We start from the raw sequence: 13,755 nt of genomic DNA on the forward strand, positions 1-13,755 counted from the left end.
AAATCTCCACGAGAAGAAGCTTTGTTTTGCAAGAGTTTCCAGTTAGGTACTAATACACTAATCCTGTGTAGACCATTTAAGGAGATGGTTCCCAGGTGATGGTTTAAGAATCATCTGTGGGATGACTCAGGCATCCAGAAAAACACAGGATGTTAATACTGCAACTTGAAAGACTTTAAACCTTGCAAAGGGCACAAAAATAACAGAAGGCTTGTGTGATGGTTAAATTTCAGGTGTCAACTTGGCTAGGCTATGGTGCCTTTTTGTGTAGTTATACATTAGTCTAGATGTTTCTGTAGGTATTTTGTAGATGTGATTAACTCTCCCACCAGCTGATTTCAAGTAAAAAAGATTACCCTTGATGATGTGCGTGGGCATCAGCCAATCAGGCAAAGGCCTTAAAAGCAAAGACTGAGGCTTCCCAGAGGAGAATTCTATGTCGAGGCTGTAACGTGCGTGAGTCTCCAGGCTGTTGGCCTGCCTTACGGACTTCGGACTTCTCAGCTCCACAATTCTGTAAGTCAGTTTTAATAATAAATCAATCTCTCTATCTCCTATTATTTTCTTGGAGGAACTCTGACTGATGGAGTTTGTGGATTACATTCTTAGAAACAAAGTATTGTTTTCTTTGTTTCTCTCATGAGGACCAGTGTCTTTGGAGGAAGGTGATATGTAAGGTATAAAAAATTGAGGACAACTTATATAATAGACATTAACCGGTAAAGTCAGCTATGGTTGACAGTAGTAGGTGGAAATTCAGAAGCGTCTCTTTAATGTTGGGAAGCACTTAGGAAATAAGCATAAATTCTGGCAATATCTTCTCAAAAAATCTCTGTTTCCTACGAAACGGAAGAAATGCAGGCATAATTACGGGTATAAAGTCTAAACTTAAGATTCTTGTACTAAAATGATGGAATATTTGGGTCAGTGATTCTCAATATTAAATGGTGAAAGGTGTTCAGTTTGCTGGAAAATATATCCAGGGGAACCATGACTACACTACTTCAACCAATCATGTAATATTTATTGAATACTTAGTGATAAAAAAAAACACCCAGTTCTGCCTAGTCAGGTGTAAAAATACTTGACCAAAATGGACCAGTTTGTAAGCAGTTCATGAATAATTTGTAAATGTGACCTTTCAGATAAGAGCAGAGCAGAAGTTATCAAAAGTAATTTCACAGAGCCATAATTCTGGGCCATACTGAAAGGAAATGAGATCACTGGTTAAATGTAGACAGTAATAAATTGTATACCGTAAGTTGTAACTCTTCAAGGGACATACACTACATTGTGATTCCAAAACTAATTTGATCAGTGAGCACATTCTTCCAGTATGCCTATGAGTCTTGACTGGTGTGCTAGAAATGAAAGCTAAGTCTTTGTTTTTTACTAACTCTGCTACCTTGGGCCCTTCACCCACCTTTATGGAGTCTCGTTCCCCATATCTTTTATCAGTGCTGTTTACTTCTCAGAGTTGGTTTTGAAGCTTCAGCAAGTTAATTTTAGAAATAAAAAGTAGACTTTAAAAGGTCTAGAATGCTGCCTACAAGTGAAATGGGTAGGTTGTTGCTTTTTTACTTCATGGAATCACCTGAAGAACTTCCCTGTTTGAGGTTAATTTTCCCTCTTGGAATCTTTGTGGGAGGGTAGAACTGCACATTCCGCTGCAGAAGCTGCAAGGAGCAGGCGTTGGCTTTCCCAGTTCTTGGCAGCTGAAGTCTTGAGCACCTGATCTTGGTTTAGTTAATGAAATGCAACCTGCTGGGGCTTAGAATCTTGGGAGGGGACCAGGGATGATTTTGGTTAATATGACTCCAGTTATATTTGCTGTAAAACATGCTTCCTCTCTACCATAAAACTCTACATCTACCACGAGATGAATTTCAATTCCTTGAAGCAGTTAACTATAAATATAGAAGGCTTTCCTTGGCTTGTATTGGTTTCAGAGGAGCATTGATTCTGAAAACATAATCTTTCTTTCAAAGCAAAATCTGTTGAGTTAGAACACCTTCAGTTTCCATGGGCAAATCAAGCACATAGAAATAGTACCTTATAGTGTATATACGGTAAATCGAATTCAGCTGAAATCATTGTATTTAGAACTTTGACCCAATAAATTGCTCTGAGGACTCGTCTTTAGCAACAATAAACTTGTTGCCAGGCAGATACTACCTAATTAATGGCGTACAACTTGCAGCTGGGAGCAAGAAGGTATCCTCAGGGAGGCTGCTTTTTCTTTAATTAAAAACAAAATTTGTCTTTAAGAAGTGAGCTCTTCTGGGCTATTTATGGTAGAAGGCTGTTAACTTTTTCTTAATGGTACGTATTAAGCCTGAGAAGCGATCAAGGCATGGAGCTCAGTGTGCTGGGAAGTGTAAAGTGGATGCTTAGGCTGTGAATCTTTTAGGACACAGCAAATCTAGAAAAAAGCGGGGCCTTGTGAGGCTGAGGCTGCCTCCTGTAGTGTCTTGGTGAAGGTCACAGGAATAGTGCTGGAGATCAACATGGTAGCATCATGCTCAGTAGCATTTATGGTTTGCATTGTAGTTCCATTTATTTTCTTAACAGATCATCATACTTAACATTAACAATAGTACGAGGCTATTGCAGCTGATAACAAGCAGGGAGTATCCTAGTTGTCTCCCCAGGAGCTCTGGTTTTGCTTAGGTTAGGCCGTCAGATGTCATTCCCAGAGTGGTTCCAGCTCTAGGTCTGTGGGAATAATGGAAATAAATGTTAGAAAACCAGAGCTAATGGGCGACAACCATCCTACAGTTCAACAGATGCATATAAGGTCAGGTTATTACGCATAAAGATAAACCTGTCTAGCGTGACCCGTGTATCCACTACAGCCCACCTGATGGGTCCAGAGTCAATGTAAGAAATTCCCAAGGCCTGAATATAAAGCCATCACTGTTATGCTAAGGTACATCGTACAGTTTTTTTTTCTTTGAACTAATGGTGTATGTAAGTTTCTGATGTATGAGTATGAATAATCACTGCCAGAGCGAAAAAAAACAACCAATGCACATGAGGCCCCTCAGTCATGGGACTGAGATAATAGTTGTTGTTATTTTAGTACCTCACTGAGTGTGAGGTTTTAATCAAATCACCTTCTACTTTGTAATGAAGCAAATGTGTCTCCCCCTTGTTTATTTTCTTTTCCAAGACACTACAGCAGGGTTGTATCATAATTCTGTTTGCACAGTGCGAGAAATTCCATCTTTCATTGACCTCAATGAGTTTATGCCTTGGAGTGAGGATGAGAAAGGAGACGCCTCCATGCTTCCCTCGTATGTTTCTCTTGTGGTGTCAGCACCTAGTTGTGCTGAGTGTGATTCTAGTAGTATTTTCTCTCTGACTCGATTCCGCAGCATGAGCTAACTCCTTTATCTGTTGGCAACCCAAGGAACACTAATTGTTTCCAAAGCTGAAGGCAAAAGATAACTGGCTTTGTGGGATTTATCAAAAGACAGTAATTCCTTCTCCAATGGGGCATGCAAATGTGGTCACAATCAACTTGGGGGTTAGAAGAAATTGATCAAGGGGCCCAATAACTGTCAAGATGACAAGTCGTTTTATAAAAAGACTTTAGTTAAGAATGAAATAGCATCAAGCTGTTGAGTGGAAGACATGAATTGTGGGTGTACCTAAGGATGGGAACACCTTGAGACAAAGGCTTCAGCTTCTATAAGCTGTTCACATCTCGAGTGGGGTAGGCTTTCAGTGAAAAATACATAGCCAGCCAAAGTTAGTTTAATGGATTTAGGAACTGCTTCACGCTAAATAATGTGCCACTTCTGTCATCAAGAGCATAATTGTTAGAGTAAGAAAAACCATAGAAGAACTTGGATATATTCTACAGCAATTTAAGATATGAAGAAAAGGCTGGTCTGTGGGGAGATGGGGGAGGGAAGACAAGTGCTCACTACTTAGTTTGGAATCAAAGTCAAGTGCTGGATTCAGAGCAGCTCACAACTGCTGATAATTAAATGGATCCAGGATTGTCCTACAGAGCTACAGAATTCACCTGGAACCCAAGAATCATAATCTGCTGGCTGTGTTCTAGAAACCTAATAGAACTTTTAGGTTATGGCATCATTATTTCTAGACATCAAGTGCCCCAGTCCCACAACCTTGTGAACAAGGTATAATTTGCTCTTTCAAAGCCACATAACTGCTCCAAATATAACAACCCTTTATAATTGCAGGTTGTGGTTATAATAAACAGGCAGTGGGTAAAATAGAGTTTGAAACCTATGGAAGGAATATGTGAGTGATTTTTAGGGCTTCCTTCTAGCTGATCAAAATGTGTTTGGGTGATGCAGAAATTGAAGGACTAATTCTTCAATTAGTCAGTTGAAGAATTGACTAATTTAATTCTGCATCAAACAATTGGGTGATGCAGAAATTGAAGGACTAATTAAAGGCCATAGAAAAATATTGACTAATGCGAGAGAAATGATAAAATATTTATAGAAGATAATGACTAGAACCAGAAGAATCAGTATATTAGAACCCTTCATTAATCTGTCACTGAAAAAAACAGTTTACCTGTTGATTTAGCTAGCATTAAATATTTCAGAAAGTTGTTAGGTTAAAAAAAAACTCTATCAAATTAGTGTTACGTCTCCTTAAAATACTCTCTTTTTCAATTTGTGCTCCCAGGGACTGAAAGAATATGAATATACATGAGACACCAAAAAATGCACTGAGTTCCTAGAGAATAACATAATCCGGTGAAGACAAATTCAAAGGCGAAGTTATATGGCTTTCCAAACAACCCGAATTCTTATTAAGGCTAGGGATACCTCAAAGGGTGGGAGGTGAGGTAACTTGTGTATTGGGATTTTAACTCTATATAGATTATATGTGGATTGAGATGGAGGGAGACTGAATTAATTTAAATGAGGGAAAACGATTAGTTTAGCAGCAACAGAGACCAGATACTATTTTTAACTCTAGAATAGTTATACTCAAGTAACTTCACTTTTAATTTTTTAATTGAGGTGTAAGTGACATATTAGTTCCAGGTGTGGCCTTTTTCTCCAGAAATAGTTCAGTGAACTTACTTTCCCTTTAAGACACAATATTCATGTGCAAAAGCACAAGAATATATAGGCAGGGAAACTTGTTTTAGTTTAGATTCATATTGCAGACAAAGAATGTTGCCTGCCGTCAGACACTGCAGCTGTCCTGACAGTGTGCCCTGAGGGGAATTCAGGATGGAGAAAAACAGAAAACTTTCCGTGCTCTGGATTCTGGCCCTATGCATATCTAAAGCAATAATTTCAATGACCCCAGATTCTTACCCCTTCCCGTATAATTGAAAAGAACTAAAATCATTAACTTGAGATGTCTGTTCTTTGTGATTAGCAATAATCTTTGATGTTCAACTTCATGTTTGTTTTTTCAGCAAAAAAAACACCTATATATCCTGGCTCCTCCTTTACCTCCTCAGAGCTATCTGAGAGGCTGTCTCCTGGGCTGTAGTCTTCAGTAAGGTCCCCAAATAAAACATAACTCACAACTTTCAGGTTGTATGTTTTTCTTTAGTCAACAGTTGTATCAGTAGTAGAAGCGGCAGCAGTAACAACTTTGCTAGTATTACTGCTACTATTTTCTAGGAATTTTATATGCATAATCATTTCACTTAATCATTACAACAATGCTGAGAAGTAGATATTACAATTTTCTTCTTACAGAAAAGGGAACTGAGCTCTAGGCAGTATAATTTAAGTTTATAAAGATAGACGGAGAGGGGTTTCTAATCCAGATTGGGTGATTCCAAAAATGAGTTTCCTTGATCATCTCCATTGCAGTTCCTCTCAGAATGTTAATTTCCTTTTGCTGTTTCTAATGATTCATATTGTTGATAGTTGGAAGCTTGAATTTCATTAGTCAAAGGCTTTTGCTTTCATATCATTTTAGGAAAAGATACCAGTATATCGGCAAAGTTAAAATTTTACATCATTGAAAAGCCTGTTTAAGATCTGAGATAAGCCAAAACCACTTTTTTAAATCATTTTTTTAAATTTCAGAAGCAATATATTTTTTTGTTGTTGTTGCGGTACGCGGGCCTCTCACTGTTGTGGCCTCTCCCGTTGCGGAGCACAGGCTCTGGACGCGCAGGCTCAGCGGCCGTGGCTCACGGGCCCAGCCGCTCCGCGGCATGTGGGATCTTCCCGGACCGGGGCACGAACCCATGTCCCCTGCATCGGCAGGCGGTCTCTCAACCACTGCGCCACCAGGGAAGCCCAGAAGCAATATCTTTAAAATGAATACAATTAAATCTAGAGAGAAAATATTTTTGTAGAAATGTGCACAGTTGAGATCACCTTCAGTTTAAAGTATGGAGTTCTATCGAAATTATTTTATACGTTTAATATCTTTATCCGGCATTTCTTAATGGGTGAAAATGTAATATCTGAAAGAAGGAAGTGGTACTATTTCAACAGTGTTGCTTTAATTTGAGGAATGCCGCTTTCCTTCTGAGAATCCTGCCATGTTATCTTTAAGACTTGATGGTCTCTGTCTTTGAACTCAGTTTTTTCTATTGAATGCATTAAAATACCTGAAATGATCTCTATACTGTCATTATCTTAGATGTGAGGTTAAGATGGATATAGTACCAGGCTGAGGATCTGAATTCTAGTCCTAAATTTGTCAGAAGTTGGTCGTATATACTTGCGTAAGCTCCTTGACTTTTCCATATGCTTAATATTCTCATCTCATAAAATAGTCTCATAAAATGACTTTAAATAATTGTTAGAATAATTTGGACAAATAGTCTCCTTCCCATTATGATTTTAAAGATACATTGTACAAAGCTGGGTTCTTTGCTGCCTTTAAAAACTGTACTTACCTAAGACAGTACACATGCATCAGGACTGTAGGGTATTCATTACAGCATCAATCTGAAATGAAAAAAATTATTTAAATCATGGAGTGTTTTGTTTGTAGACTAGAAGGTCATTTCAAAAGGTATAACAAATTTTTTTGAACCTTGTTTAGAGGAAAGGATTCTTGTCAAAATGCAGTTTTATATTGAACTTTTAATTGACCATCCTTCACATCCTTATTTAGTTTTACTGTGTCCCTGCTCTTGAAGAGTTTACAGTATTCCAGGAAAAAAGACGAGGAAAAAATGACAATAGTTAATAGGCGTTAATTATTGGGTGTGCACTGAATGTTAAAGCATAACAGCTTGGGGGCCAGGGAAGCATTCCCAGAGGAGGTGGTGTCTAAACTGAACCCGGAATCTTGATGAAAGATTGAGCCACGTTATAGGGTGCGAATAGGGCAATCTAGGATGAGTCATGAGGTGCAAAACCTTGAGGTAAGAGCAACTTTAATGTACTTGAAAAATTGCAAGTAGTTCAGGAGAACCAACACAAGAGGAGCAAGAAGTAATGATCAGTTTGGAGAGGAAACCAAGGGTCCAAATTCTTTGATTAAAAAAGAAAATTGGACTTCAATTTAGAAGCAACAGAGAGCAATTAGAATGTATTCACCATTTTGTGCTTTGCAAAGGTTATTTTGACCTCAGTATAGAGATGGAATTGGGTGTGAGGCACTGGAGGAAGACTGGAGATGGGAGACCAAGGGTGTAATCCCGGCAAAGATTGCCTAAGAGTACTGATAATGTAGAAGAAGGTATCTACTGAGAGATACTGAAGAGTTAGAATTGATAGGATTTGGAATTTAGCTGAATGTATATAGAAGTCAAGGATTCCATTTTAGACAATGTGAATGACGATAATATTTATACATTTAGGAAATAAGAGGGGGTTTTAGGGGAAAGACTTTGGGCATGTTGAGTTTGAATTTCTTGTGGGACAAGAGAGCCCCCATGGACAGTTGGATAAAAATGTTGGTGCTGAGGGGAGAGATTCTGGCTAGAGGTAGAGATTTGAAGATTGAAGGCGTGTCCATGGATGAGAACACTCAGGGAAAATGTCATGTCATGAAAAGTGAAGAAGATCAAGGAAAAACTCTGGAAAACATGGAAACTTAAGGGATAGGTAGAGAGGAAGACAATACTAAAGAGAGTAAGAAGGGAAGAGTCAGAAGGAAAAAGGTAGAATATGATAATGCAGATGACAATTGTTTCAAGAAGAAAAATAATTGTGGGTATCAAGTGTTTTGCAGAGAAGGCTGGTAAGATAAGGACTGAAAAATGTTCATTAGATTTAGCAAGAATATTTCAGTGTGACTTTGCCATTAGTGGTATGGTAGCATCAGAAGCCATACTGCAAAGGGTAGAGGAATTAATAAGAGGTGTAAGGAATGAGAGTATATACTGTTCTTTCAAGAATCTTGGCTGTAAGGGAAGGAGAAAAGTAGCTAGGGAGTAGTGTCTAAAGTATCTTAGTTTTTTAAGATCAGGAGATAAGTAACTTTAAATTAGAATCATTAAAAAGGTATTGTTGAAACAAAAGAGTGTAACTAATGAAAGAAGATTCCAAGGAAGTGGGATGAATGGAATTTAGAGTGATACTACTGACCTGGTATCATTTTTTGCTATTTTAACAATAATTTTGGATTTTCAGTCAGTAATTAATAGTCTTCCGGTATCGGTAATTTGCCTTTGTCATTATTAGCTAAATTCGGGCTGAATTCTGACAATGACATGGAGTGACAGGTAACAGACTCATTAAATAAACTTATGATTTTCCTTATATAATCTCTGTATATCTCACTCAACCCATGTGTAAAGGGGAATTATAATGTTACCTAACATTTAGAATTGTTTTAGATCGTTCTACAAATACATGTAAAGCTATTAATATCCTGCTTAAGAAATAGAAATTGTTTAATAATTGCTAGCTATGACACTGAGGATTATAAAATCTACTTATACTGAGAGATGTAACAATTTTTCCTGAAGTATGGGAGAGAAGAAAAGGGGAGAGAAGGAGGTGAAGGGGATGAGAGAGGAAGAGTCAGTCTCCTCTTTGCCCAGCTTCTCTTGGCTATTTGCATTTGACTGTCTTCGAAATTTTAAGGATCAACTCCAGCACATAACAGTGGCTTTCTGAAAACTTTGGGAAATCTGTTGGGATATCTTAGGGATAGCATAGTAATGAGTTTTCAGAAGAATGAACAGGGATGCCTTGCCTGAATGATGGAGAGAAATAAAAATCAAGTCTAATTTTGTAGCGGTAAGTTTTTCTACAGTCAGTGGGCCTCTACGGAATATAAAAATGGACCAGTCCTGAGTGCCATGGTAGAGCCGAAAGAAGATTACACTGATGGTTCTATTTCCTGATCATTTCAAGATCAGGGTGAGGGTAGGTAGGGGTAGATGACCACGTAATGAAACACTGATCTAGTATGGTTCAGAGGCCCCTTCTGCCACTCTTCTAGCAACTGTGCCAAGTATATTTAGAATGGCAGACAGAAATGGATCCCTGGATATAAATGACTTGGAGTAAATGTAGTAGATGGGCACTACTTAAAAGGAAAAGAAACTGTCAAGCATTTGGATGAGGAGATTAAATGATAAACTTAATGAGAAGTTATAATCCAAATTATAGGGTAAATGGGACAAATATTTACACAAAGCATTGAGAATTAAAGTGAATGCTGTTCTAGCAGATTGAAGTCAGAAAGCAGAGGTGAGCACACCTGCCTCACAATGAGATTAACGTAGAAAGACAATCAAAAAGGCTAACGAACACCAGAGGGTCTAACGTCCGAGGGCTCTAAATAATCAAATGTTCATGAGTATCTCAACTCCATTCCTCTCACTGTTCTTTAGCTATTACGGAAAGTCTGGCTACTCAGCAGCAGCAGTGCTATAAATTTACTGGTTATAAAGCAAGAAAAGAGAACACTACCAAACTGCCTTCTCATCATGGTTGTTGAAAATAAAGTTTTAAAACGGCAATGTGTTATAATGAAAAATATAGTGAAAAGCAGATTAAAGAAATGAAAAGCAAGAGGCTTGAAGGAAGCATGTGCTTCATGCATAAAGCTTAGTTTGTCTCGCATGAGGTCAAAAATGTGTAGCTGGATGAACAGATGATGGGACTAGAGATGGGTTACAAAAGCGGTATTTGACAGAATATAAGAAAAGGATTTAGGCTTTTTTTTTCCTTGATGACTGCATGAGACCGTCAGAGCAAATTCTGCTGATAGAAAACACCTTTTAGGTAAGGTGACTTTTTTTTTCCCCCCTTCTGGAAAAGGCAGCCTAAGCAGCTATTTATATTACCCAAAGCCAGTTGGTAGTCCAGGAAGGAACTGTTCTATTTAGTTGCCTTATGCTAAATGTTTTAATGCCGATAATGACCAAAATATCCTAATACGCCAAGTCTTTCAGTTTTTGTTTACAATCTTACTTGTTTTGAATTTTAATGACAGGTGAACATGATATATTTCTCCGCAGAATTTAAAGAACAGGATTTTATTCTATTGTACCCTTTTCGTCTGGAATTCTGACTTTACAAATTATTACAAACAAGGTTGGCAAATAGGTTTGGGATTGGAGTGTATACATGGAAATTGGAGGAGAAATCAGAATCTTCAAGGGTATAGAGAAGAAAGACAAACAATATGATGTAGCTCGATTTGTTAATTTAAGGCTTTGTTTGGCAGTATACGGTGAAAAACAAAACTTCACTAAAACGTTAAGAGAATTGGTACGTATAACCCCAAACTTAACAAAAACAAAGGCACAAACAGCTTTTCACAGTCTGACTTTCCAAAAACCACTTCAAATATAAAAGAGCCTCTACTGAGAAGAGAGAAAGACATTTTCTAGTTGGTAGAGAAAGCCAGACTAGACTCAGTAGAAATTAGGAGAATATCATGGTTTAGTTTATAGAAAAATGTTCTCATAAATAAAGCCACTGGGCAGTGAAAATAGTCTACCTCTAAGAGAAAATAAATTGACTGTATTTAAATGGAAGCTGAATGACCTGTGGAAGGGATTAACTGAGTAAAAAAAAAAAAGTACACTAAATGAGCTTCACGGTTTTCTTCTGACACACAAACTTCTGTGATTTTTATTAAGTTTTAGGATATTATCAAATGTGCTCTGATAGAATAGTAATAGAAATAGAATAGAAAAATAATAGAATAATAAAATGAAACCAGCCTTTGTTGCTTTCATGGTTTAGATGAACAAAAATTCATGTAAGTTCTTGAAAAAATTCTTTAACTTATAGAAAGGGACTTCTGATTGGCATTAAATCACTGGCCTAAGTAGTAGTAACTTTTTTTTTTTAATTTGTTTTCTTTTCTTTTTTATTTATTTATTTTTTTGCGGTACGCGGGCCTCTCGCTGTTGTGGCCTCTCCCGTTGCGGAGCACAGGCTCCGGACGCTCAGCGGCCATGGCTCACGGGCCCAGCCGCTCCGCAGCATGTGGGATCTTCCCGGACCGGTGCACGAACCTGTGTCCCCTGCATCGGCAGGCGGACTCTCAACCACTGCGCCACCAGGGAAGCCCCGTAGTATTAACTTTTACACTATAGTTAAATTACTTTTATGTAAAAGCAAAAATGATGGGTCCAAAATGGATCATAAATGTTTCCTTCCCAATAGACAACAAAACCAACAATAGTTAAATCCGGCCCAAAGGGATACAACTTAATATCATGAACTTTAGAAAGAGATGAGCAAAGGAAGATACTATTTTGGTATGGCGTAGAGTTGTTCTTAACCCTGCCTCTATACTGCAGAAACAGAATGGGTGAGACATCAAAATTCTTGGAATTGTCACTAATACCTCCAAGTTAGCTGTAAAGTGAAATGGAGTGCTCTCTTTATCTTTTTTGACTATTCTAATATAGCATTCTGAAATGACTGCTGGAGAATAATGGGTCAAATGGAGGATGTAAACAAATGGATTACTGCATCTGAAAAGGCCAACAAAACATTTCTCCATCAGGCAATCAATAACAAATGAGTAAATCTTACTATATAAGTTCTTAATACTATGCAGTGATTAAGTAGAGGGTTAAATTTTCTTACCTCTGAATTGCAGTAGAGAGGAGGTGAGTTTATAGAACAACACTTGGACGCAAAGTCTGAGCGCTTGTCAACCAGCTCTTCGAGTTCTGTCTCTGTGGCATCAGGCAGTTTTCCTCTTAGCCTCTCTGCCAGTCTGAAAGGCCAATTTTATGTAAAGTTTTACTAGATGTGTTTTATAAACATGTCTAGTGCAAAATGATAGCCACTTCAGATCTTTAGCAACAAAAAAGGAAAATATAGTTGCCCTTCTTAAGAAAACTTAATATCTGTGGAATGATTTTTAGTGCCTCAATTTGAGATTAGAAAGTGAAACCTGTCTCTTTAGATCATGAAAGTAAACATACAAACTGTTGCTGAATTTGAATTCCCACCTTTCCCCTTTCATTCGCTCAGTTGCATCAATCAGCATGGATGACTTCCTCCTCTATTCTCCCTGACCTTTCATCTTCTCTCAAGTTCTAGATTTCAAACTCCTCAAAGAATACTTCCCTTACAGGACTTTGTCACCTTCATGTATTCGCCCTCATTTTATGTAATTTTCCCTTCAGTTTGCCTACTTCTCAACTAGCTATACTAGAAAACACAAAAAAGGTTAGAAACTTTGGCTCTTGTTTTTAGCTCTACTATTAACTAACTCTCTGTCTCCCTTTCAAGACGGTGCTAGGATCTGAATTCTCTTGATTCTCTCCCAGTTTGATTGGTCTGTGATCTTGGTAACTCTCTACCCTCATAATGGTTTATGACTCAGCCTGGTTTACGACTTTCTCCAAGAAATACTTGCCAGCCCACTCAGTAGTGGGATTGGGAAGTAGTAGAGACCCAAGTTTATCTGGATTTGGGATTAGTGAAATGGATACAGGGAAAGGACAACAGGGTGAGGGTGACTAGCCTGCTTATAAAAGCGTTATTGAAAAGAGTTGGTTCCAGCTGGGAGGGGAAAGCAAGTCAGACCAGAAGGAACTCTGGTAGGATAGGGAGGAAAAGGGCATGTATGGGATTGTAAATACCTAGACTCAATCGTTTCCATCTTCTCTACTTTCAAAACTCAAAATGTCAATTTGACTGCATTAACATTTTTAATGTATTGAGATTATATAAATTATCACTCAGTTGCCCCGTGTAATCCTGGAGTTCAAAACTGTTGGCAGAGAACTTAATCTTGCATTATCTGTAACATTCTATAACGCCTCCATGATCTATTAATTATGTAATTTTCTGATAACTGGGAAATAAACCATTTTGAACTTAAGGATTTCACAGCTTTTTTTCTTTTAGAGCTTTGTTAAGGTAGACTTCATGGGGGTCACTGAAGAAGGTGTCATCCTTTTGGGATTCTTTATAAAGGTCTTTTTGTGGGGTTGTATTTGTGCTTGCTGGATCTGTGTTGTTCAAAATGATTTGAAATGAATCTAAGAAATTAATCAAGTTGAGAATGATATGATCTTCTCAACAGAGATTTTCCAGGAAGCCAGTAAAACTTTTTATTATTATGGCCTATTATTTTAGTGTTAACACTTATTTATAAAGAAATGCCTTCCTTTTGGGCTTAGCACATCTAAAGTCTTCAACTCTTCTTCAAATAGCAGTACTGGGCTACTATTATTGATAAATTTGGAGGAATCAGCCAGAACAAGTCCCTTACTTTTTCTTGTACTCAGTAAATGTGTTTTCTGAATAATCGGCACACAGTTCTTGTCCCTTTTCAATGAAAGAAGATAGTTCTCTCGTCAATTGAGGACCCTGTAAGAAAACAGTTATTTGTCTTGAAACA

At 37.7% G+C, this 13,755-nt stretch overlaps 1 protein-coding gene across 1 annotated transcript in view; it reads right to left on the reverse strand.

Moving 5' to 3' along the window:
- Window positions 1-2,541: 2,541 nt before the first annotated feature.
- Window positions 2,542-13,755, reverse strand: part of GC (GC vitamin D binding protein) — a 38,787-nt gene continuing 27,573 nt past the window's right edge. Inside the window, exons 10-13 of the mRNA XM_019932656.3 lie at window positions 13,627-13,724; window positions 11,985-12,117; window positions 6,869-6,920; window positions 2,542-2,715 (exon numbers count right to left, since the gene is read on the reverse strand). Of these exons, the coding sequence (XP_019788215.1) occupies window positions 6,888-6,920; window positions 11,985-12,117; window positions 13,627-13,724 (264 nt within the window). The 3' untranslated portion in view covers window positions 2,542-2,715; window positions 6,869-6,887. The remainder of the gene's footprint in view (window positions 2,716-6,868; window positions 6,921-11,984; window positions 12,118-13,626; window positions 13,725-13,755) is intronic.

This window comes from Tursiops truncatus, chromosome 5 (genome assembly GCF_011762595.2).
Source record: "Tursiops truncatus isolate mTurTru1 chromosome 5, mTurTru1.mat.Y, whole genome shotgun sequence".
In the NCBI taxonomy this organism is placed as follows: domain Eukaryota; kingdom Metazoa; phylum Chordata; class Mammalia; order Artiodactyla; family Delphinidae; genus Tursiops; species Tursiops truncatus.